The sequence below is a fragment of the Ceratotherium simum genome, chromosome 32 (genome assembly GCF_057802395.1).
Source record: "Ceratotherium simum simum isolate JZ-2026a chromosome 32, ASM5780239v1, whole genome shotgun sequence".
Lineage (NCBI taxonomy): Eukaryota > Metazoa > Chordata > Mammalia > Perissodactyla > Rhinocerotidae > Ceratotherium > Ceratotherium simum.
Window position 1 is genome coordinate 7,637,578 of NC_141931.1, and position 22,226 is coordinate 7,659,803.

General features: G+C 39.2%; 1 protein-coding gene across 7 annotated transcripts in view; it reads left to right on the forward strand.

The window, feature by feature from the left end:
- The window catches only part of MPP7 (MAGUK p55 scaffold protein 7), a 264,230-nt gene that overhangs the window by 100,027 nt on the left and 141,977 nt on the right, over positions 1–22,226 (forward strand). For 4 of the 7 annotated variants that reach the window (XM_087420720.1, XM_087420721.1, XM_087420722.1 and 1 more), the window contains one exon: positions 19,428–19,546. In XM_087420720.1, coding sequence (XP_087276846.1) covers positions 19,428–19,546 — 119 coding nt within the window. Of the gene's footprint in view, positions 1–12,929; positions 13,040–19,427; positions 19,547–22,226 lie in introns of those variants that run through there. The other 3 variants (XM_087420719.1, XM_087420725.1, XM_087420724.1) reach the window with 1 other exon arrangement.

Sequence of the window (22,226 nt, forward strand, 5' to 3'; positions counted from 1 at the left end):
TCTCAACGTTTTTCTTATGAATATGTTAATTATATCAAAAACTCTTAGAAAAATTGCAGGGAGATCTGATGTTAAAAGGTTCAAAAGCAAGATCTGTTTTTAAAAAAAAAAATACCACTTCTTGAGATGAATTATGTAGCTTGCTGATTTTGCCGCCAACTCTGGATCTAGTCGGGTTCCCCGAGATTTAGTTTTGCCAAAAGAATGAGGGTAACAGTACTTATGATGACAAAATTGATCCTATCCTGTGAGATATGAGCCATTTTCCACTGTCGTGTCAAGAGTTAGGGGCCCCAAGATCCAGAATGACTGAGTAATTTGAATGAGCATTTGTTGTCAGATCTGTCCTCAGTCATTTTGTTTTAGTAAGGCAGCTCCAGCATGGGATAGCTGATCGTCTCCAGTGTTTTTTATTATGTGTAACATTGGTAGTCTGGAGGGAAGTGAGAAGCATATATAGTTATCTCAGTAGAGGGATTAATATTATTTTTCTGTGTCACTTGAAGCACTTTGTAAGATGTGTCCACAACCATTTCAGCATGTTTAGTGTTAATGACAAATGATTGGTTCTCTGTAGCCTCAGGTTCAATTTTGAAACAGGACCGTGTGTTAGCATATAGTTGACATAAGCCAATATTGTCAGAAGTTTGTCAATGAATACATAATGTTCATATCACCAAAATCGAAGTTATTGATGCTTCTTGCAAGTATTTGTTGCATTATGTTTATCTTGAAAATTGTTAAGCTGTTTGAGAATAGGGACCATTTTGTTATTTTTCTTTTCTTCCGCACTATTCCTTACTATGTAAATGTCTAGACTGACCCGGGTCAGGGGTGTGTGATCACTCTCTTCATTTCTCATCTCTCTAGTTCACTCTTTACCCAATACATGGGGTCCATCATTGCCTGTCTTTGTTGCCTATTGTGGAAAGGCTTTTTTCCCCCTTGATGTATTCCAGCAGCATCAACTTGCATTTTGTAATCTGTCTCCTTGATGCTTGGGCATGCTCATATATTTTACTATTTAATTTGGAATTTATTTTTATTTAAAAAGTGCTTATATAGGTTGTACACCTTAGTGGGGCATCATTCTAAGCTTTACAAATAAGTCATTTATTACAGTCCTGTAAGGTTAGTACTATACCTGTTTTACAGATTAAAAATTGTATGCACAGAGACGTTAACTAATTCACAGTTGCAGAACTGGGATTTGTATTTACATCATTTGGCTCAGGGCCTTTGTAAGTGCGGTTCTTTTCTACTCCCCACTTTGTCACCCCCTGTTAGCTTCTCTACCTCCCTCACATCTCAGCACGATTGTCACTTCCCCTGGGCGGTTTTCCCTGAAATTGTTCACAGCCCAGTGTTAACACTTTCATGGTGCCACAGCCACTTTTCACAGTTAAAATTTCACATTTCTTTTCACAGTTTCTAATGCCTGTCTCCTACACTACACTGGGGCATGACGTGGCTTTTTCCCCTCCTCCTCAGCATTGTATCCCAGTTCTTCACAGTGCCCCAGATGAGATAAGCACTCAGTTTCTGTGGAGTGAGGTCGGAAAAGGATCAGGAGGAATTTTGAAATGAGAGATTAAGTTAGGAGTTTGCCAGCTTCCTACACACACCCCTTAAAATGTTGTCAAGTGTGTTATGTTAAACCTATTCATGAAACTTTGAGGTAAGAATGTTACTATGCTTGTTTTGTCTTTCAGACAATCTCGGGGGTCCTGGAGGAGGGGAATATGACAGCAGCAGCAATCACCAGGAAGTTAATTACCTGGTGAACTGGTGTCAGATTGCGTGGATGCAGTTGTACTATCAGGGTCTAGCAAGCAGTAGTGCTCTGTGGCTGGAACAGAATTGAGGGGACGTTGTGAGCTATACTATTGGGAAAAGGTTTACATCCGATTATTACCCAGAAGTAAAATTTTTAAAATTATAAAAGTAATGTTTATTTTGTGAAAACTGAAGCAATGAGGAAATATATATAGCAAAAATGAAAGCAATTGTTTTCTGTCCCTTCCGGTTTCTCTTTCTAGATTAAACAGCAATTGGATATAGATCCTGCAGGTGGCCCTCCAGGCTACTTAGAAGTGTAATGAATGAGTGACTGAATGAGCGAATTACTGGATCAAAGGGAATGCAAGCTTTGAATTTTCATAATGCCAAAAAAATACCAATTTATGATTTCCCTGCTTTATTCATTTTCCCAGATGACTCTATACGGCCTTTTCTTTCAAATGTAGACAGTTTCTTCCCTCTCCTCACTCTGAGCAGATGACCATATTTCAGAGTTTATTGAAAATACTGCAGCGATCATAAGGGAATTGCCACATTTCCCCCCATTCTCTGCCTTCTTCCTTGGAACCATAGGTGAACCATCCACACATTTATCTAATGCCATCCCACCCCTCGTGCACCAGACCCCATTCCTTCTCATCTCCTGAAGGACAGAACTCCAGCAAATCCCTCCCTCTCTTACGTCATCAGAATTTCTCTCCCTAGTAAATCAATGCCATTAGCACACAAATACGCTATTTTTATTCATCTTAAAAAAACTTCTGGGCCGGCCAGTGGCTTAGTGGTTAAGTGCGCGCGCTCCACTACTGGCGGCCCGGGTTTGGATCCCGGGCGCGCACCGACGCACCGCTTCTCCGGCCATGCTGAGGCCACGTCCCACATACAGCAACTAGAAGGACGTGCAGCTGTGACGTACAACTATCTACTGGGGCTTTGGGGGGAAAAATAAATAAATAAAAAAAAACTTCTTTATCCTATAACCCTTCCCTTACAAACATCAATTGTCTTTTGTAAGAGATTGTAGCGGTTGTCTGTCTTTGTGAGAGTTATCTACATGTGCCATTTCCAACATGTCTCTTTATGTTTTTAGTGCTGTTTATCCAGTCCTCTTCACTCATCACGGTGCCACAATTGGTAAGCTCTGCGTTGCTAAATCCAGTGGGCGATTCTCAGTCCTTCTTCTACCTGCCCTGTCAATGGCTTTTGACACAGTGCATCATTCATTATTTCTTGCCCTACTTGGTTTCCAGGACATCACACTCCTGGTGCTCCTCCTCTCTGAGTGGTTCTTGGTCCCTCTTCTCCTCCATATCTCTTAACCAGGGAGACCCCAGGGCTCAGTCTTTGTCTCCTCTTCTCTTCTATGTCTATACTCACGCCCCTGGGGATCTCATCCAGGCTCATGGCTTTAAACACCATCCATATGCCAATGACTCCTAAATGTGTATCTTCAGCCCGAGTTGCTCTGCTGAGCTCCTGACTCTTGTATCCAGCTGCCCACCACATCTCCACCTGGATATCTAATAGATATCTTGAACTTAATATGTCTAAAACTGGACTTCCCCGTCACACTGATGGCAACTTCAAACAATCTTGAAGTCATGTGTGATTCTTTTCTTTTTATCATACCCCTCATTCAGTCTCTCAGAAATTCATAATTAACTCTTCCTTCAAAATCTATACAGAATTTGACTACTTTTCGTAATTTCCACCAGCTACCACCTGGGTGCACGCCGCCATCATCTTTTGCCTGGATCACTGCATTGACCCTCTAACGTGGTTCTCTGCCTCTGCCCTTGCTCCCCTGCTGTCTCTTCTAAATTCAGCAGCCAGAGTGATGCTCTTAAAGTGTAAGTCAGATCATATTACAGTAGTCCCCCCTTATCCAAAGGGGATGTATTCCAAGACCCCTGGTGGATGCCTGAAACCACAAATGGTACCAAATCCTATATATACTATGTTTTTTCGTCTACATACATACTTCTTGTAAAGTTTAATTTATAAATTAGGCACAGTAGATTAACAGCAATAACAATAAAATAGAACAATTATAACAATATACTGTAATAAAAGTTTCCATAGAGCTTAGCAACTTCAGCATACAATTCTTTTTCTTATTAAATCGAGAACTTTCACCTTTTCACATAAAGGAAGCACTTTACGCCTTCTCTTTGGCATATCTGAATTGCCAGCATCGCTACTCTTGTGCTTTGAGGCCATTATTAAGTAAAATAAGGATTACTTGAACACAAGCACTGCAATACCGTGACAGTTGATCTGATAACCAAGATGGCTATTAAGTGACTAACGAGTGGGTAGTGTGCACATTGTGGAGACACTGAACAGAGAGGTGATTCACGTCCCGGGTGGGATAGAGTAGGACTGTGTGAGATTTCATCATGCTGCTCAGAATGGTGCACAATTTAAAACTTATGGATTGTTTATTTCTCGAATTTTCCATTTAGTATTTTTGGACTGAGGATAACTAAAACCACGGATAATGGGGGGATTGCTGTACTCCTTAAAACCGTACAATGGCTCTTCCCTCTAAAATAAAAGTTAAATTCTTTGCAATGTTTGTCCTACAAGGCCCTGCATGTTCTGATTTCCCATTTCCTCTCTTATATCATCTCTTATAACTCCCCCTCTTCCTCCCTCTAGTCTTGTCATACTGGACTCCTTGCCCTTCCTCAGACACTGCAGGCACACCCTGTCTTAGAGATTTAAGTTTTTTTGTATTGTCCTATCCCTCTGCCTGGAATGCTTGTCCAGAATTTAGAATTATTGGTTAGATTGAACATTGCTTTGTGTATTGATATTTTGGGGCCATCTATTTCTTCTGCCATTATTTGCCTATTCACGTGCCATTGCCCATTTTTCTGTTGGTTTGTTCATCTTTTATTTTTATTTGGTAAGTTTTAGCAGTTTCTCTGCAAACTTTTTTGATTTTTTTGATGCGTGGAAATTTTGTTTTAAGTCTATCAGTCATTGCCTTTTATGGTTTCTAAGTTCTTTGTCATGCTAAGAAGAGCTTTTAACTCTATGATAAAAATATTCTATGAAATCTTCCTCTAGTATATATTTGAAATATTGGATCCATCTGTAATTTGGGTGTCAGGTTAGACATTTAACTTTTCTCTTAAAGATAGCCCTGGAAGGTTTTTGAGTAGAAGATTTAAATTATGGGATTATTATGGTAAGCATAGGCTAGAATTGAAGTCCTGAATATGCCACTTATTAGGCTAAATCTATTTCCTTCTGTAAAATGGAGCCAGCGATATCACCTACCTGTGGAGAGCATTAAATGAGATAATTGTGAAGCACTTACCATAGCTCTGCAAGTATTAGGTATATTAATACTACTAGGAAATAATACTGGTAATTATTACTAAGTATTATTTTAAGAAGCTTATCGGTTAGTGGTAGGGAGGAAAGAATAAGGAGGGGGAGAGGACAGACAGATATTTTTTAGTAGGTAGTTTTATTAGGCAAGGTGAAAATTATTGAGGGTCAGACTATGATGATGGGAACCTTTACCCACAGTTAAAATTACTATCATATATTCCAGTGATTTGAGTAATCTTATAAAGTAACGAAATCTTAATCCAAGATGATGACATGTAATTATCTTCTGATTAATGTATTATAACTTTGGGTGAATTGTTTATTCAACATGGTTACATTTCCTTATGGATTAGGCCAGTGTTGTTTACCGTCTGCAATCCTTGATCAAATCACCTGCCTGTTACTTACATATACCTTAGGTAAAGATTATAAGATTATGATGGAAAAATATGACTTTAGCTTTACAGTGCTACTCTTATCTAAATATTGAAAAAAAAAATTGCAAAACAACTTAAAGTTGCTGAAGCATCAAAGTATTTAAATCTGTATGTAAAATACTGCTAGTGACCCTTGGTCACTTGTGTGGCCCAAGGCTCAGAAAGCCTCAGGATGGACTCTGACAATAGGTTGTTGGGGGGTAAAAAGCATTTAGTTTTTTGTTTTTTTTAATAATTTTTTTTATTGATGAGATTCCAGTTGTACATTATTATTTGTCAGTCACCACATAAATGCGCCCCTTCACCCCTTGTGGCCACCCCCCAACTCCCTTCCCCCTGGTAACCACCAAGCTGTTCTCTCTGTCCGTGTGTTCATTTATATTCCACATATGAGTGAAGTCATACAGTGTTTGTCTTTCTCTGTCTGGCTTATTTCACGTAACATGAATACCCTCCAGGTCCATCCATGTTGTTGCAGATGGGATGAGTTTGTCTTTTTTTATGGCTGAGTAGTATTCCATTGTATATATATATACCACATCTTCTTTTTCCAATCATCTGTTGATGGACACTTGGGTTGCTTCCACTTCTTGGCTATAGTGAATAAAAAAGCATTTAATTTTTTATCTTTAAGGAAAATCACAGATGTGTTTATCCTTCAGTGTAGCAAGGCTACAGAGAAGCTAGCTGGAGCTCATTTAATGCTGATGAAATGAATAAGCCAGTGAAATGCAGATCACAGTCTACATACAAGATGGCTTAATGAACTGGCTTGTGAGTGAGCAATTTATACTGTACTGAAATCATTCTCATTAGTGTATTATTTTTCATGATTTCCCATAGCCAACTTTTGCCTCCTAACATTCCTCTGGAAAGGGGAATATAGATTACAATATTTAGTTCTGAAACAGCAGGCTTCGATAACCAATTTATTTATTTATTTATTTATTTTTTTTAATTTTTTGTTTATTGCAGTAACATTGGTTTATAACATTGTAAAAATTTCAGGTGTACCTCATTGTACTTCTATTTCTGCATAGATTACATCATGTTCACCACCAAAATACTAATTACAACCCATCACCACACATATGTACCGAATTATCCCTTTTACCCTCCTGCCTCCCCCCTTCCCCTCTGGTAACCACCAATCCAATCTCTGTCCCTATGTGTTTGTTTATTGTTGTTATTATCTACTACTTACTGAAGGAAATCATACGGTATTTGACCTTCTCCCTCTGACTTATTTCACTTTGCATTATACCCTCAGTGTCCATCCACGTTGTCACAAATGGCTGGATTTCATCGTTTCTTATGGCTGAGTAGTATTCCATTGTGTATATATACCACATCTTCTTTATCCATCCATCCCTTGATGGGCACTTAGGTTGCTTCCAAGTCTTGGCTATTGTGAATAAGGCTGCAATGAACACAGGGCTGCATGTACCTTTGCAAATTGGTGTTTTCAAGTTCTTTGGATAAATACCCAACAGTGGAATAGCTGGATCATATGGTAGTTCTATCCTTGCTTTTTTGAGGAATCTCCATACTGTTTTCCATAGTGGCCGCACCAGTTTACACTCCCACCAGCAGTGTATGAGAGTTCCCTTCTCTCCACATCCTCTCCAACACATGTTGTTTCCTGTCTTGTTAATTATAGCCATTCTGACGGGCGTGCGGTGATATCTCATTGCAGTTTTGTTTTTTTTTTTTTTTTTTTTTTGGTGAGGAGATCAGCCCTGTGCTAACATCCGCCAATTCTCCTCCTTTTTTTTTTTTTTTTGCTGAGGAAGATGGGCCCTGGGCTAACATCCGTGCCCATCTTCCTCCACTTTATATGGGACGCCACCACAGCATGGCTTGCCAAGCAGTACGTCGGTGCGCGCCCAGGATCCGAGCCAGCGAACCCCGGGCCGCTGCAGTGGAGCGCGCGCACTTAACCGCCTGCGCCACTGGGCCGGCCCCTCATTGTAGTTTTGATTTGCATTTCCCTGATAGTGATTTTGAACATCTTTTCATGTGTCTGTTGACCATCTGTATATCTTCTTTGAAGAAATGTCTTTTCAGGTCTTTTGCCCATTTTTTAATTGGGTTGTTAGTTTTGTTGTTGTTGAGATGCATGAGTTCTTTATATATTTTGGAGATTAAGCCCTTATCAGATGTATGGTTTGCAAATATCTTCTTCCAATTGTTAGGTTGTCTTTTCGTTTTGTTGATGGTTTCCTTTGCTGTGCAGAAGCTTTTTAGTTTGATGTAGTCCCATTTGTTTATTTTTTCTGTTGTTTCTCTTGCCCGGTCAGATGTGGTGTTTGAAAAGATGTTGCTAAGACCGATGTCAAAGAGCGTACTGCCTATGTTTTCTTCTAGAAGTTTCATAGTTTCAGGTATAAATTCAAGTCTTTAATCCATTTGGAGTTAATTTTTGTGTATGGTGTAAGGTAAGGGTCTACTTTCATTTTTTTGCATGTGGCTATCCAGTTTTCCCAACACCATTTGTTGAAGAGACTTTCTTTTCCCCATTGTATGTTCTTGGCTCTTTTGTCAAAGATTAGCTGTCCATAGATGTGTGGGTTTATTTCTGGGCTTTCGATTCTATTCCATTGATCTGTGTGTCTGTTTTTGTGCCAGTACCTTGCTGTTTTGGTTACTATAGCTTTGTAGTATATTTTGAAATCAGGGAGTGTGATACCTCCAGCTTTGTTCTTTTTTCTCAGGATTCCTTTAGCTATTCGGGGTCTTTTGTTGTTCCATATAAATTTTAGGATTCTTTGTTCTATTTCTGTGAAAAATGTTGTTGGAACTTTGATAGGGATTGCATTGAATCTATAGATGGCTTTAGGAAGTATGGACATCTTAACTATGTTAATTCTTCCAATCCAAGAGCACGGAATATCATTCCATTTCTTTGTGTCTTCTTCAGTTTCTTTCAGCAATGTTTTATAGTTTTCGGTGTACAGCTCTTTCACCTCTTTGGTTAAGTTTATTCCTAGGTATTTTATTCTTTTTGTTGCAATTGTAAATGGGATGGTATTCTTAATTTCTCTTTCTTCTACTTCGTTGTTAGTGTACAGCAATGCAACTGATTTTTGTATGTTGATTTTGTATCCTGCAACTTTACCATATTCGTTTATTACTTCTAAACGTTTTCTGGTGGATTCTTTAGGGTTTTCTATATATAAAATCATGTCATCTGCAAATAGTGACAGTTTCACTTCTTCCTTTCCAATTTGGATCCCTTTTCTTTCTTTCTCTTGCCTGATTGCTCTGGCTAGGACTTCCAATACTATGTTAAATAGGAGTGGTGACAGTGGGCATCCTTGTCTGGTTCCTGTTCTTAGAGGGATAGCTTTCAGTTTTTCACCATTGAGGATGATATTAGCTGTGGGTTTCTCATATATGGTCTTTATTATGTTGAGGTACTTTCCTTCTATCCCCATTTTATTCAGAGTTTTTATCATAAATGGATGCTGTACCTTGTCAAATGCTTTCTCTGCATCTATTGAGATGATCATGTGATTTTTGTTCTTCATTTTATTAATGTGGTGTATTACATTGATTGATTTGCGAATGTTAAACCATCCCTGCATCCCTGGAATAAATCCCACTTGATCATGGTGTATAATCTTTTTAACGTATTGTTGTATGCGATTTGCTAGTATTTTTTTGAGGATTTTTGCATCGATGTTCATCAGTGATATTGGCCTGTAATTTTCTTTTTTTGTGTTGTCCTTGTCTGGTTTTGGTATCAGGGTAATGTCAGCTTCGTAGAATGAGTTAGGGAGCTTCCCCCCCTCCTCAATTTTTTGGAAGAGTTTGAGAAGGATAGGTATTAAGTCTTCTTTGAATGTTTGGTAGAATTCACCAGGGAAGCCGTCTGGTCCTGGACTTTTATTTTTGGGGAGGTTTTTGATTACTGTTTCGATCTCCTTACTGGTGATTGGTCTATTCAAATTCTCTACTTCTTCTTGATCCAGTTTTGAAAGGTTGTATGATTCTAAGAATTTATCCATTTCTTCCAGGTTGTCGAATTGGTTGGCATATAGCTTTTCATAGTATTGTCTTATAATCTTTTGTATTTCTGAGGTGTCTGTTGTAACCTCTCCTCTTTCATTTCTGATTTTACTTATTTGTGCCTTCTCTCTTTTTTTCTTGGTGAGTCTAGCTAAAGGTTTGTCAATTTTGTTGATCTTTTCAAAGAACCAGCTCTTGTTTTTGTTATTTTTTTCTATTTTTTTTTGGTCTCTATTTCCTTTATTTCTGCTCTGATTTTTATGATTTCCCTTCTTCTACTGATTTTGGGCTTGGTTTGTTCTTCTTTTTCCAGTTCCTTTAGGTACATTGTTAGATTGTTTATTTGAGATTTTTCTTTTTTGTTGAGATAGGCCTGTATCGCTATAAACTTCCCTCTTAGAACCGCTTTTGCTGTATCCCATAAATTCTGGCATGTCGTATTTTCATTTTCATTTGTCTCCAGGTATTTTTTGATTTCTTCTTTGATTTCTTCGTTAACCCAGTCGTTGTTCAGTAGCATTTTGTTTAATCTCCATGTATTTGTGGCTTTTCTGATTTTCTTCCTATAGTTGATTTCTAGTTTCATACTGTTGTGGTCAGAAAAGATGCTTGGTATTATTTCAATCTTCTTAAATTTATGGAGACTTGTTTTGTGGCCTAATATGTGATCAATCCTGGAGAATGTTCCATGTGCATTTGAAAAGAACGTGTATTCTTCGGTTTTTGGATGGAATGCTCTGTATATATCTACTAGGTCCATCTGTTGTAGTGTGTCGTTTAAAGCCAATGTTTCCTTATTGATCTTCTGTTTGGATGATCTATCCGTTGGTGTAAGTGGAGTGTTAAAGTCCCCTACTATTATTGTGTTACTGTCTATTTCTGTTTTTATGTCTGTTAATAATTGCTTTATATATTTAGGTGCACCTACATTGAGTGCGTAGATATTTACAAGTGTTATATCCTCTTGTTGGATTGTTCCCTTGATCATTATGTAATGCCCTTCTTTGTCTCTTTTTACAGTTTTTGTTTTAAAGTCTATTTTGTCTGATATGAGTACTGCTACCCCAGCTTTCTTTTCATTGCCATTTGCGTGGAGTATCTTTTTCCATCCCTTCACTTTCAGTTTGTGAGTGTCTTTAGGTCTGAAGTGTGTCTCTTGTATGCAGCATATATATGGGTCTTGTTTTTTTATCCAGTCAGCCACCCTATGCCTTTTAATTGGAGCATTTAGTCCATTGACGTTTAAAGTAGCTATTGATAGGTATGTACTTACTGCCATTTTTTAACTTTTTTGTTTTTTTTTCCTCAGTGTTGTAGTAGTCCTTCTCTGTTCCTTACTTCTTCTATACAGAATTGATGGTCACTTTAGTCTGACCTCTGTCTGAAAGCTGTACTCTTTAACTCCCCTCCTCACTCCTTTTATGTTTTTGATATCATATCTAACCTCTTTTTTGTGCATTTGTATCCATTACGTTCTAATCATGGAAATAGATAATTTTTCCTATTTGTGGTCTTCTCTTTTCCCCTTAAATCAGTCCCTTTAACATTTCTTGTAGCACTGGTTTCTTGGTGACAAACTCCTTTAATTTTTGCTTGTCTGGGAAAATTTTGATCTCTCCTTCCATTTTGAATGATAACCTTGCTGGGTAGAGTATTCTTGGCTGTAAGTTTTTTTCTTTTAGCACTTTAAATATATCATGCCATTCTCTTCTAGCCTGTAAGGTTTCTGCTGAGAAGTCAGCTGATAGCCTTATGGGGTTTCCTTTGTATGTAACTTGACATTCTCTTGCGGCTTTTAGGATTCTCTCTTTATCTTTAATTCTGGACGTTTTGATTATGATGTGTCTTGGTGTGGGCCTCTTTGGGTTTATCTTGTTTGGGGCTCTCTGTGCTTCCTGTACCTGGATGTCTGTTTCCTTCCTTAGGTTAGGGAAGTTTTCATCTATTATTTCTTGAAATAGATTCTCTGCCCCCTTGTCTCGCTCTTCTCCTTCCGGGACACCTATAACACAGATGTTAGTGTGCTTGATGTTGTCCCAGAGGTCCCTTAGACTGTCCTCAGTCTTTTTAACTCTTTTCTCTTTTACCTGTTCACCTTGGGTAATTTCTTCTAGTCTTTCTTCCAGCTCACAGATCCGTTCTTCTGTATCCTCTACTCTGCTTTTGAGTCCCTCTAATGAATTTTTCATTTCCAGTATTGTATTCTTCATTTCTGATTGGTTCTTTTTTATATCTTCCATTTCTTTGTTGACATTCTCACTGAGTTCATCTATTCTTCTCCCCAGATCAGTGAGCATCCTTAACACTCTTAGTTTGAACTCTCTGTCAGGTAGGTTGCTCATTTCTGTTTCACTTAGTTCCTTTTCTGGGGTTTTGTCCTGTTCCCTTACTTGGAATGTATTCCTTTGCCTCCTCATTTTGCCTCTTTCCCTGTGCTTGTGTCTACGTATTAGGTAGGTCAGCTACGTCTCCTGCTCTTGGATAGGTGACCTTATGTAAGTGATGCCTTAGGAGGTTTCCTGTGTGCTTCCCTCAGTTCTCAGTGTTCCAGGGGTGACCCCTGTGTGGGCTACGTGTGTCCTTCTATTGTGGCCTGTTAGCTGTCCCTATAGGCGCCCAGGGAGGCTGAGTTATGCTCCTGGCCAGCTGTTGTAATGCTCAGCTGTTTGTAGTTGTTGTGGGCCCTTCAGTCTCTTTATCAGGTGTGGGGAGCCCCAGCACAGTTGGTTGTAAGTTCTAATACCACATTTGTGTTGCAGTATTTCTTTTAAGTGAGTAGGCCCCCAGCGTGGCAGGTTGTTAGGCTCAGGGCCTTACAATTGCTGCAAGCCTCTAGCCTATTAGGTCTCTTGTCAGCTCTCTGAGGATTGCAGCTGGGTGGGGCTGGCCTCAGGCACAGGAGCACCCAATTGTTTCAGGCTTTGGAAGGTGGGGCAAACCTCCTATGTGGGTCTTTGAGAAGCACAAGTCTTCTGCAGCTGACAAGCCCTGTTGCCCACAGGTCCACACACACAGTCAACACAGTCCTGCCCGGTATGAGTGCCCCGACCCCCAAGCGGACCCAGTCTCTCCACGGCGGGAGCCCCACACACTCCGCCACCACCCCACACTCTCCACCCGCTCCTTATGCACACCCTGCCCCACTCAAGTCGGCTCAGTTGCCAGGCTGCAGAGAATCCAGTCCCCAATCTATGCAGGCCCACACGTTGCCTGAGGGCTTGTTGTTGGGTGGGGCCAGTCTCTAGGGTGGGCTGCCTGCCCTGGCTGAGCTGGATTAAATCGGTGCTCTAGTGGGTGGAGCAGACCCTGGGCTAGCAGGCCTCAGGGAGAACTCCAATGGCGTCTATGTCAGCCCGCTCACACCAGGCCACAACAATGGCCGCCGCCAATGTCCCAGTCCCTGGAGAGGTCTCACCCCTCACCAAGATGCACTCAGGGCCTATTAGGTGAGTCTCTTTTCACCCCAGCACTGTGCACCTTTCTTTCTGGTGATTTTAGGATGCTTTCTGGAATGGGTGAGTTTGTGCGCGGGCCCTTTAAGAGCCAGTTTTAGTTTCTTTGTGAACCGGGTTTTCTGGGGGTGCTACCCAATGCTTTAGTAGCAGGCACAGTCAGATATTATGCCGCTGGTGTCGATTGTGCTGGGTCCACAATATGCCCCCAGCGGGAGCGCTCCCCGGCTCAGGGCCCCGCGCCTCCAGGGAGGCTGCGTACCTGTGCGCTGCTCCCGGCGGCCGTGAAGCTGGCGGCTTGTGAAGGCGGTGTTTTTCCTCTCCAGAAGGGAGTCTCTGCCTCTTCTACCCCAGTTAGGATTGTTCGTTGTTGCAGGAGTTCCTCTTATCCAGTTTTCAGTTCTGTCTCAGGGGTAATTTTACCACGAGTAGTTGTAAATTGGCTGTGTCCACGGGAGCAGGTGAGTTCAGAGTCTGCCTACGCCGCCATCTTGACTCTGCCTCTCTTCAATAACCAATTTAAAAATGTTACAGCTCCTTTGCATCTCTCTGCAGTTAGTTCCTCGTACTATAAACACCTTGCTTAGCCCCTACAAATTTTGCCCACTATGTACTTTGTATTGTTTTTGCACTTTTAGGGATTATTACTATTTTTTAATGCTAGAACACAGCAATCTATCTCTGTCCTCTTTTTGTAAATACCATACACTTGTGAGGAGGATGAAGTTAAGAGAGTCCTTTTGATAGGTAAGAATGTTCTCCGTTTGTCATCTGTTGAACTTAGAACTTTGACTTAATGTCCTCCAGCTGAGATTTTGGATCTAGGTTAGATACTGTTAAAACAGGCAAACGTTGTAAATACCGCCTTTGATTTAATAGTATCTTCCTTTCGTATCCACGTTAGTAAATGCTTTACCTTCACTAATCACTAGTTAAATATTTTTCATTGTGTCCCCACACTGCCAGACAACAGAAAGCTACACCAAAACAAAAGCAGAGAGATAACCTCCCTCCCCGTAAAAAGCAGAGAAACGTCTACTCTCCCTCCCCACACACACTTTAATCTGTGTATAGAGGATTGAGCCAGGTATCATTGTATTGCCTCTCAGCTCCAAATCCATACTTCTTTGCCTCCCTTGTGAAAATGAAGGTGGGCCCTTTATTTTTCTGTTTTTTTGTGAGGAAGATCAGCCCTGAGCTAACATCCAATGCCAATCCTCCTCTCTTTTGCTGAGGAAGATTGGCCCTGGGCTAACATCCATGCCCATCTTCCTCTACTTTATATGGGACGCCGCCACAGCATGGCTTGACAAGCGGCAAGTCGGTGATCCAAACCTGCGAACCCCGGGCCGCCGAAGCGGAGTGTGCGCACTTAACCACTGCGGAAGGTGGGCCCTTTAAATATTTCTTTGTTGCTTCTGGGACATCGTTAAGCTTTGACAGGAGGGGGTACTAGAGGGACACTGCAGGAGGAAGGGGTGTCTCTTCCTTGTTCTGGTGTTTTTCATATGCTTCTTCCTGCTTCTCATGGGATTGCTAGCAGCACGTATGGGAAGCATCGAGTTATAGTGGCACCCTAGTGGACAGCTTCCTTTTGAGTTTCCGCTACACAACTCTAGGTAGATTCGGAGTGAGCCTCTCAGGCACCCTAGAAGTCAGCTTCCCAGCCTTGACCTCCAGGCACACCCTGGAGAAGAAACATTTCCCACTTGATAGTCCCAGCCGTGGTTTCCTGCCCACCTGCATCCTGGAGGGATGTTTCGTGCTGGCCCAGTGCTGGTGGACAAGCTCTGGCCCAGGGAAACCCAGCCATCTAGTGGGTTGTAATGACATCTTCTCCCATGAGCTTTGAATCCTAGTCTTGGGGAGGGAGCCCCTCTTCCAAGGTTTTTTCTTTTCTAGGTTCTCTCCTTCAGCCCTAGGTATCTTGAAATTTTTCTTTATCACTTTATAGATAATCCTATTATTGCTAATTATTATTTATATTAAACTTTCCTTGTTCACATTACAGCATAGCTCTTGTCTCCAGATTGGACCATGACTGATGCAAACACACAAAGCAGAAATTTGAATTTGAGTACTCACTAGTATTTTCTTCAGTGTTACAGAAATTTAGTGCATTTAAAAAATCTGCAAATTTACATGATTATTGCTGACTTTTCACCTTGGGTGTTTTCCAACCTAGAATGCACCCTTCCAGGCCCTATTTTCCTTCCTTTACAGCCCAGTTCATATCCTGCCAGCTCCATTGTAGCTGTCTCTAACCTTTATTGATTGCTCTCTTCTTTAAATTGCTGTAATTATTGTACATATTAATCAGGTGACCCTTGACATTTTAGTTTTGCTGTTGCTTTCTTTTCTCTCAGTATATAGAATACACTAATTTAAAAATATTGCTTTTTCTCCACTGGAACATATTTATGAAAGAATTTTATTCAAACTCTTCACATGTATCTTTGACGGTGTCTTGTATCATATGTACCCAAAAGTAAGGTGAGGTTTTTTTCTACCTTAAAATGATCTCTCAGAAGAGAGATATTCCTTATATTCAAGTCCTTACAAAATCTCCTATAGAGAACTTGCTGTGTTATTCATTTACACAAAAATGTATTGAATGGAGAAGACACAGTTAATTCTCATACAACCCAAATTCATATTTTGCGGGATTATTGAGATCACTTGACAGATTTGTTTTAAAAAAAAGGAGACAAGTTTAAACCAGAGTTAGTTATTATTCCTTGGAGAGGGGTAGGTAAGTGGTTTTGTTGTGGAGATCAAAAACATCCTGTAGAACAAATGCAAAACAGATCAACTTTACCCAGATTCTCAGTGAAGGCATCTCCCACATATCAGAAAAATGCTGTGTCTCAAATAACTTATCTAGAAGTGAGAATGATCCGTTCTAACTCTATAAGTGGCACTAGTGATGAGGAAGAATTTCATTGTGAAGAATTTGAATAAAATGGTTGCGTGAAATGTGCAAGTGGGGCAAAAACCAAATATCTAAATTAATATATTTTACTCAATAGGTAATTCAAAGTATGTGTTCCTAACTAAATTATAATTTACATGTTATAAGTAGTCATGAGCATCTTCTCAACATCCCTGAAAATTAATTAGGTGTTTGAATATTTCATCAGCAGCCTAAATGTTTATTTATTTTACTTGGAAGAAAATATGCCTGGGATCTGAACCTGCAAACCCCGGGCCACCAAAGCGGACTGTGCAAACTTAACCACCATGCCACTGGGACAGCCCAGGAACATTACTTTTTATCGGACGCCTACGCTGCCAGCCACAGGGCTAAATGCTGCCGTGTACATTGTTCCACTGAATTCTTACAACAACCATATTTACCACAGTTTCTTCTTGTTTTAACTTTATTTTGAGATAATTATAGATTCTCATGTTGTAAGAAATAATACGGAGAGATCCTGTGTGCCCTTCACCCAGTTTCCTCCAATGGTAGCATCTTGTGTAACTGTAGTAGAATATCACAACTAGGAAATCGTCATTGACGCAAGCCATTGACCTTTTCCAGATTTCACCAGTTTTACATGTGCTCATTTGCTCGTTTGTGTATATATGTGTATATATGTTTGTATATTTAGTTCTGTACAGTTTTACCATGTGTCTAGGTTACTGTTTCTCAGCACACAAGGCTCAAATCAGTTATGTGGAATGCTTCAAGTTTAGACCCAGAGTTTGATTCTAGGTTTGTTTGATCCAAACTTTTGCTTTTTCAGTTATAATAAAGATTAATAGCAATAATAATCAATAATACAATGGTTGAAACTCACTGAGTTACATATGAAACATATCGAGTACTTACCATGTGCCAGGGACTGTTCTAGGGTATTAACTCATTTAATCCCTGCAACAACTATGCCACATAAATTATATCACAGTTGAATTAGTATCATTAATTAAACTCTAATCATATTACGAAGGAATAGGTAATTATTTTTACTACTCCTGAAATCAATAATAATAAAATTCTGCCTTCTTTTTACATAGTTTCATATTTTGAACTTTTTTTTTTTTTTTTTAATTTTTAATTTTAATTTTTGTTTATTGCAGTAACATTGGTTTATAACATTGTAAAAATTTCAGGTGTACATCATTGTACTTCTATTTCTGCATGGACTACATCATGTTCACCACCAAAATACTAATTACAACCCATCACCACACACATGTACCGAATTATCCCTTTCACCCTCCTCCTCCCCTTCCCCTCTGGTAACCACCAATCCAATCTCTGTCCCTATGTGTTTGTTTATTGTTGTTATTATCTACTACTTAATGAAGGAAATCATACGGTATTTGACCTTCTCCCTCTGACTTATTTCACTTTGCATTATACCCTCAATGTCCATCCATGTTGTCACAAATGGCTGGATTTCGTCATTTCTTATGGCTGAGTAGTATTCCATTGTGTATATATACCACAGCTTCTTTATCCATTCGTCCCTTGATGGGCACTTAGGTTGCTTCCAAGTCTTGGCTATCGTGAATAAGGCTGCAATGAACACAGGGGTGCATGTACCTTTGCAAATTGGTGTTTTCAAGTTCTTTGGATAAATACCCAACAGTGGAATAGCTGGATCATATGGTAGTTCTATCGTTGATTTTGGGCAAAAGACCTGAACAGACATTTCTCCAAAGAAGATATACAGATGGCCAACAGACACATGAAAAGATGTTCAAAATCACTAACTATCAGGGAAATGCAAATCAAAACTACAATGAGATATCACCTCACGCCTGTCAGAATGGCTATAATTAACAAGACAGGAAACAACATGTGTTGGAGAGGTTGTGGAGAGAAGGGAACTCTCATACACTGCTGGTGGGAGTGCAAACTGGTGCAGCCACTATGGAAAACAGTATGGAGATTCCTCAAAAAATATTTTGAACTTTTGACCTCAACCACTGATCTTGGCGATTGTGATTACTTTAAATGTGTGTGTGTATATATGTATAAAATGTGACCTGTTTATTATACTTTGAGTTAGGTTGAGATACCTTAAAAATATTTTTCCTAAATTGTAAATAAGAGCTATCTTAGGCAGGATGCCAGGTTTTTAAGGATATAAATGTAAACCACCAAGAATACTTAAGTATATAATTGGGAGAAGTTTTTTGTTTTCCTAGAGTGTTTTAGATCTTTTTGGCCAAATACAGCCCCAGGAGTGTTTGAATTTAATCGAATCTCTCAAGTGACATATCTAACTTTCCAAGTGGAACCTAATGCATTTGGTTGTAAATTATCACTGATTATCAGAAGATTATAATGCTTTAGGAAGATAATAGATATACTAATCAGCAGCCCATAATTTACCCTATGATTCTTTGCTAGTTAAATACCTTGTAAACCTGTCCCTGTGATGAACAACAGCACTTATTCAGAGCAGAAATAACAACAGTCCCGTGTGTTGTAGATCCCAGGAGGTCTTGGTGTTTTTGTAGACGGCAGACAGAAATAAAAGGAATTTTGTCCTTTTTACCTCATGTAATCCCACTGGAAAATGAAACATGTGCTCTGAGTTGATACTGACTTCTGCCAGGTCACCTCCCTGAAGAGTCTTGGGCAAGCGCTGTTGCAGCATTTCTTGGACAGGAGTCTGACGGCCCCTGAACAAGATGGATGGTTTATGCAGTAGCTTCTGTGGAACACTGCACTACTGTCTACTCCTAGGAAGCTTCTAGTGGGGAGAGCCATGAGCAACCTGCATCTGTTGCCTTAGCTCTTTCAGAGGGTGTCACATACCCCCAGAGTAGAGTCAAATTTAAATTAAGTTCTATGTAGTTTATTGTTGTTGCTGTTTTAAAAATGAGTGACTACAATAACGCAGCGCCAATTATGGTTTATTCTGTCTTCTTAGAACTTGTTTGGACGTTAGGTAGTGCACATGTTTTTGAAGCTATATATTATTAGTAACTATTTGGAAACCACAAGACCTTTTTAATGGACCACTCTATCAATTTTCTGCTCTTCTAAGGAAGTTTTTCCTATTCATGACTCATTTCACTCTGGCTAACATTGAGGGAAATGTAATAACGATTAAGGAAAGGAATGTATGCGTTTTCTTCTTTTTTTGTAAGCTTGTACACATTTTCTGTCTCAGGTTATGTAAACTTGGATGACTGTAGAATGTTAACAACGGTGAAAGGTAAAAACTAGCCTGTTAATACATACTTCTTTGGAATTTAAAAATCAAAAAGCTTCCTTTGCTTCTTTGGAGAAGTGTTTAGCTTGATGGCCCAGAATACAAATCCAGTAAAAATGACATGTTCCAGCCGTCATTTATACACACCTTAAGCGATATTGATGAGATCACTCTGAGATTACACTTTGTGTTTTATTTTCATTTTATAGGTCTGTATGAACTGTTGGCTGCTCTGCCAGCCCAGCTGCAGCCACATGTGGATAGCCAGGAAGACCTGACCTTCCTCTGGGATATGTTTGGTGAAAAAAGCCTGCATTCACTGGTTAAGGTAAACCATGCTGATGTCAGATTCTCTTTGTGGAAAAACATATGGAAAAATATTTCAAGCACCATCTAGTAAACCAGAGATCAAATTGTTGCTCTCTGCAAACAAAACAGCCTTGTTCCATTTCACTGATGGGCGTGGAAGTTAAGGATTCTACCAAAAATACATAGATGATTTCACTTAATGGGGGTGATCTGGCTGTGCATACTAATGCAGCAAACATGTGCTTGCCCTTGTTTAGAAAAAGAGTATGAAATAGTAGCAGGAAGGTTTAGACTCCTGATCGTCAACATTCATGAGGTGGAATCTAACTTAAATAAATAAATGTTCACAGCAAAAATTAGAAGGAACATATTTTCTGAGGTTAAGGATGGCAGCAGTTCAGTAGCCACATTAATTTAAAATAATTTCCTTTAACAAAGTCAACTGAAATTCTAGCAAGCTATTTCTTTTCTTGGCACAACGCCATTGAAATGGTATTTTGTATATAAATACACTGAAGCTAAATATGAATAAAAACAGTTTTTGGAGACGGTTTTAGTAAAGCATCATGCCATGAAAATGATCAGCCACCAGAAGTCAGATCTTGCCACACAGCAACACTGGGATGATCAGAACTCTTAAAATAGTAAAATGAGAACAAGAAACTTACTGGAAAATATGCCACTCTTGCTTCTGGAAATATGAATTGCATTTTCTCTCATTTAACTCAAGGTGAAAGAAATTTAGTCTTGCTTAAGTCTGTAGGAGATAGAAACCTATGATGCCTCAACAATATCTGGACCTATACTCCATTCAGCTAAATTTGTTATGGTTGTCTGTCATGATAAGAGGCTTTTAATTGATGTGTAGTATTTGAACATGAGCAACTTCTGAGGTGCAGTTGCTTCACAGGACAGGAGAATTCTCATTACACATTTTTTTCTTGCCAAATTTGCGTGCCTCAAGCAGTGGCAGTTCTCAAGAAGTGAACGTGTTGATATGTGGCGTTTTCCTAGCAATGCATTTAAAGACTAGAGTGCTTTAGTTGTTTATTTATTTAGTTTTCATGTAATTGCCAAGGTGTGTTTGTGTTCTGAGTAATTTTGGGTAGTTTAGTTACTCTCTTGGTGTGTGTTAGCAATGGTCTTGGGATTATAATTGATGAAGTTTATGATGTAGTAAGGCAATCAGGGCAATATTCCTGTGTTAAATGTATGGAAATTAGATAGCTATGGGTTTGTTTAGATTGATTTGATCTTTTGATAGAAGGAATAAAATATATTTCAGATGGCATCATCACCCCTTAATCATTAGATAAACCTGCCCCAAAACAATGGATTCATGTGTGTTTGTATTGATATATAATGTGGCTACTATCTCAGTTTCCTTACCTATAAAGTGGAAATTATAACATCTGTTGACAAGGTTGTTTGTGAGTTTCAAATAAAGTAGTGAAGATCTTAGTTCTTTGATAGTTTTATATATATGTATATATATGTGTGTGTGTGTATATATATATATGTGTATATATATATGTGTGTATATATGTATGTGTATATATATGTGTGTATATATATATGTGTATATATATGTGTATGTGTATATATATGTGTATATATTTTGTTGTTGTTTGTTTGTTTTTGGTGAGGAAGGTTGGCCCTGTGCTAACATCTGTTGCCAGTCTTCCTATTTTTGCATGAGGAAGATTGTCCCTGAGCTAACGTCTGTGCACTTCTTCCTCTATTTTGTATGTGGGATGCTGCCACAGCATGGCTTGATGAACAGTACGTAGATCTGCGCTTGGGATCCAAACCCGCAATTCCTGGGCCACCAAAGCAGAGCATGTGAACTGAACCACTGTGCCGCCGGGCCAGCCCCCTTGATAGTTATATTGGTTAGGCAAATATAAATAGGCATTATTAAGAAAAAGTTTATTCATCATAGCATGTGAAGGACCAAAAAGTATTGACAGAGATGGTTGTTATTTCTATTAAAAGAATAAAACTAATGTGTAACAAAAAGTTCTTAGTTACACTAGCAGTTGAGTTATAAGCATAGGTGGTTTTTCAAAGTATATGTCAATAAGAAGTGGTTAGGAAGTATACTGGAGAGTTTGATATCCAGTTTTATGAAAATAGTGAAGCAAATAAATTGATGTTGCCAGTATTTAAATAGCACAGTAAGGTGTACTATTCCAAATGTTTTTCAGTAATTGCTATAAAATGTATTTTTAAAATTAGTTTTATTATGTACCTCTAGTACCTTCTCGGTTTCTTAATAGTTCCCCCACTCCCAACTTTTATCACATGCAGACCTCAAGTGCGTCCTTTGACTGACCCATTCTATTAGTTTTCAAGTACGGAAAGCCTCAAGTGCCTCCAGGAGGCGGGCTCATGGGATTGTAGTTTAAACAGCTGGAACAATCCGCTTAACTATATTCCAAGTGCCTCTATTGAAGGGTGGAGGATAGAAGACTTCAGCTTTCGTACATAAATCTTGGTAGAGCAAAAGGAATTTGTTTGAAAAGATTTGTTTCAGAGTGAATCAAAATGTGCTTTGATGTTATGATCTTTCGCCTGCAGTTGAAGCTGTTGGTATGTGATTTAGAACTGGGTGAACACAAAACTTGATTTTATTCTAGCACAAAATTGTCATCGTTGTCATCTTATTTTATGTAAAAGAGAAAGTGGTTGTTAAATCA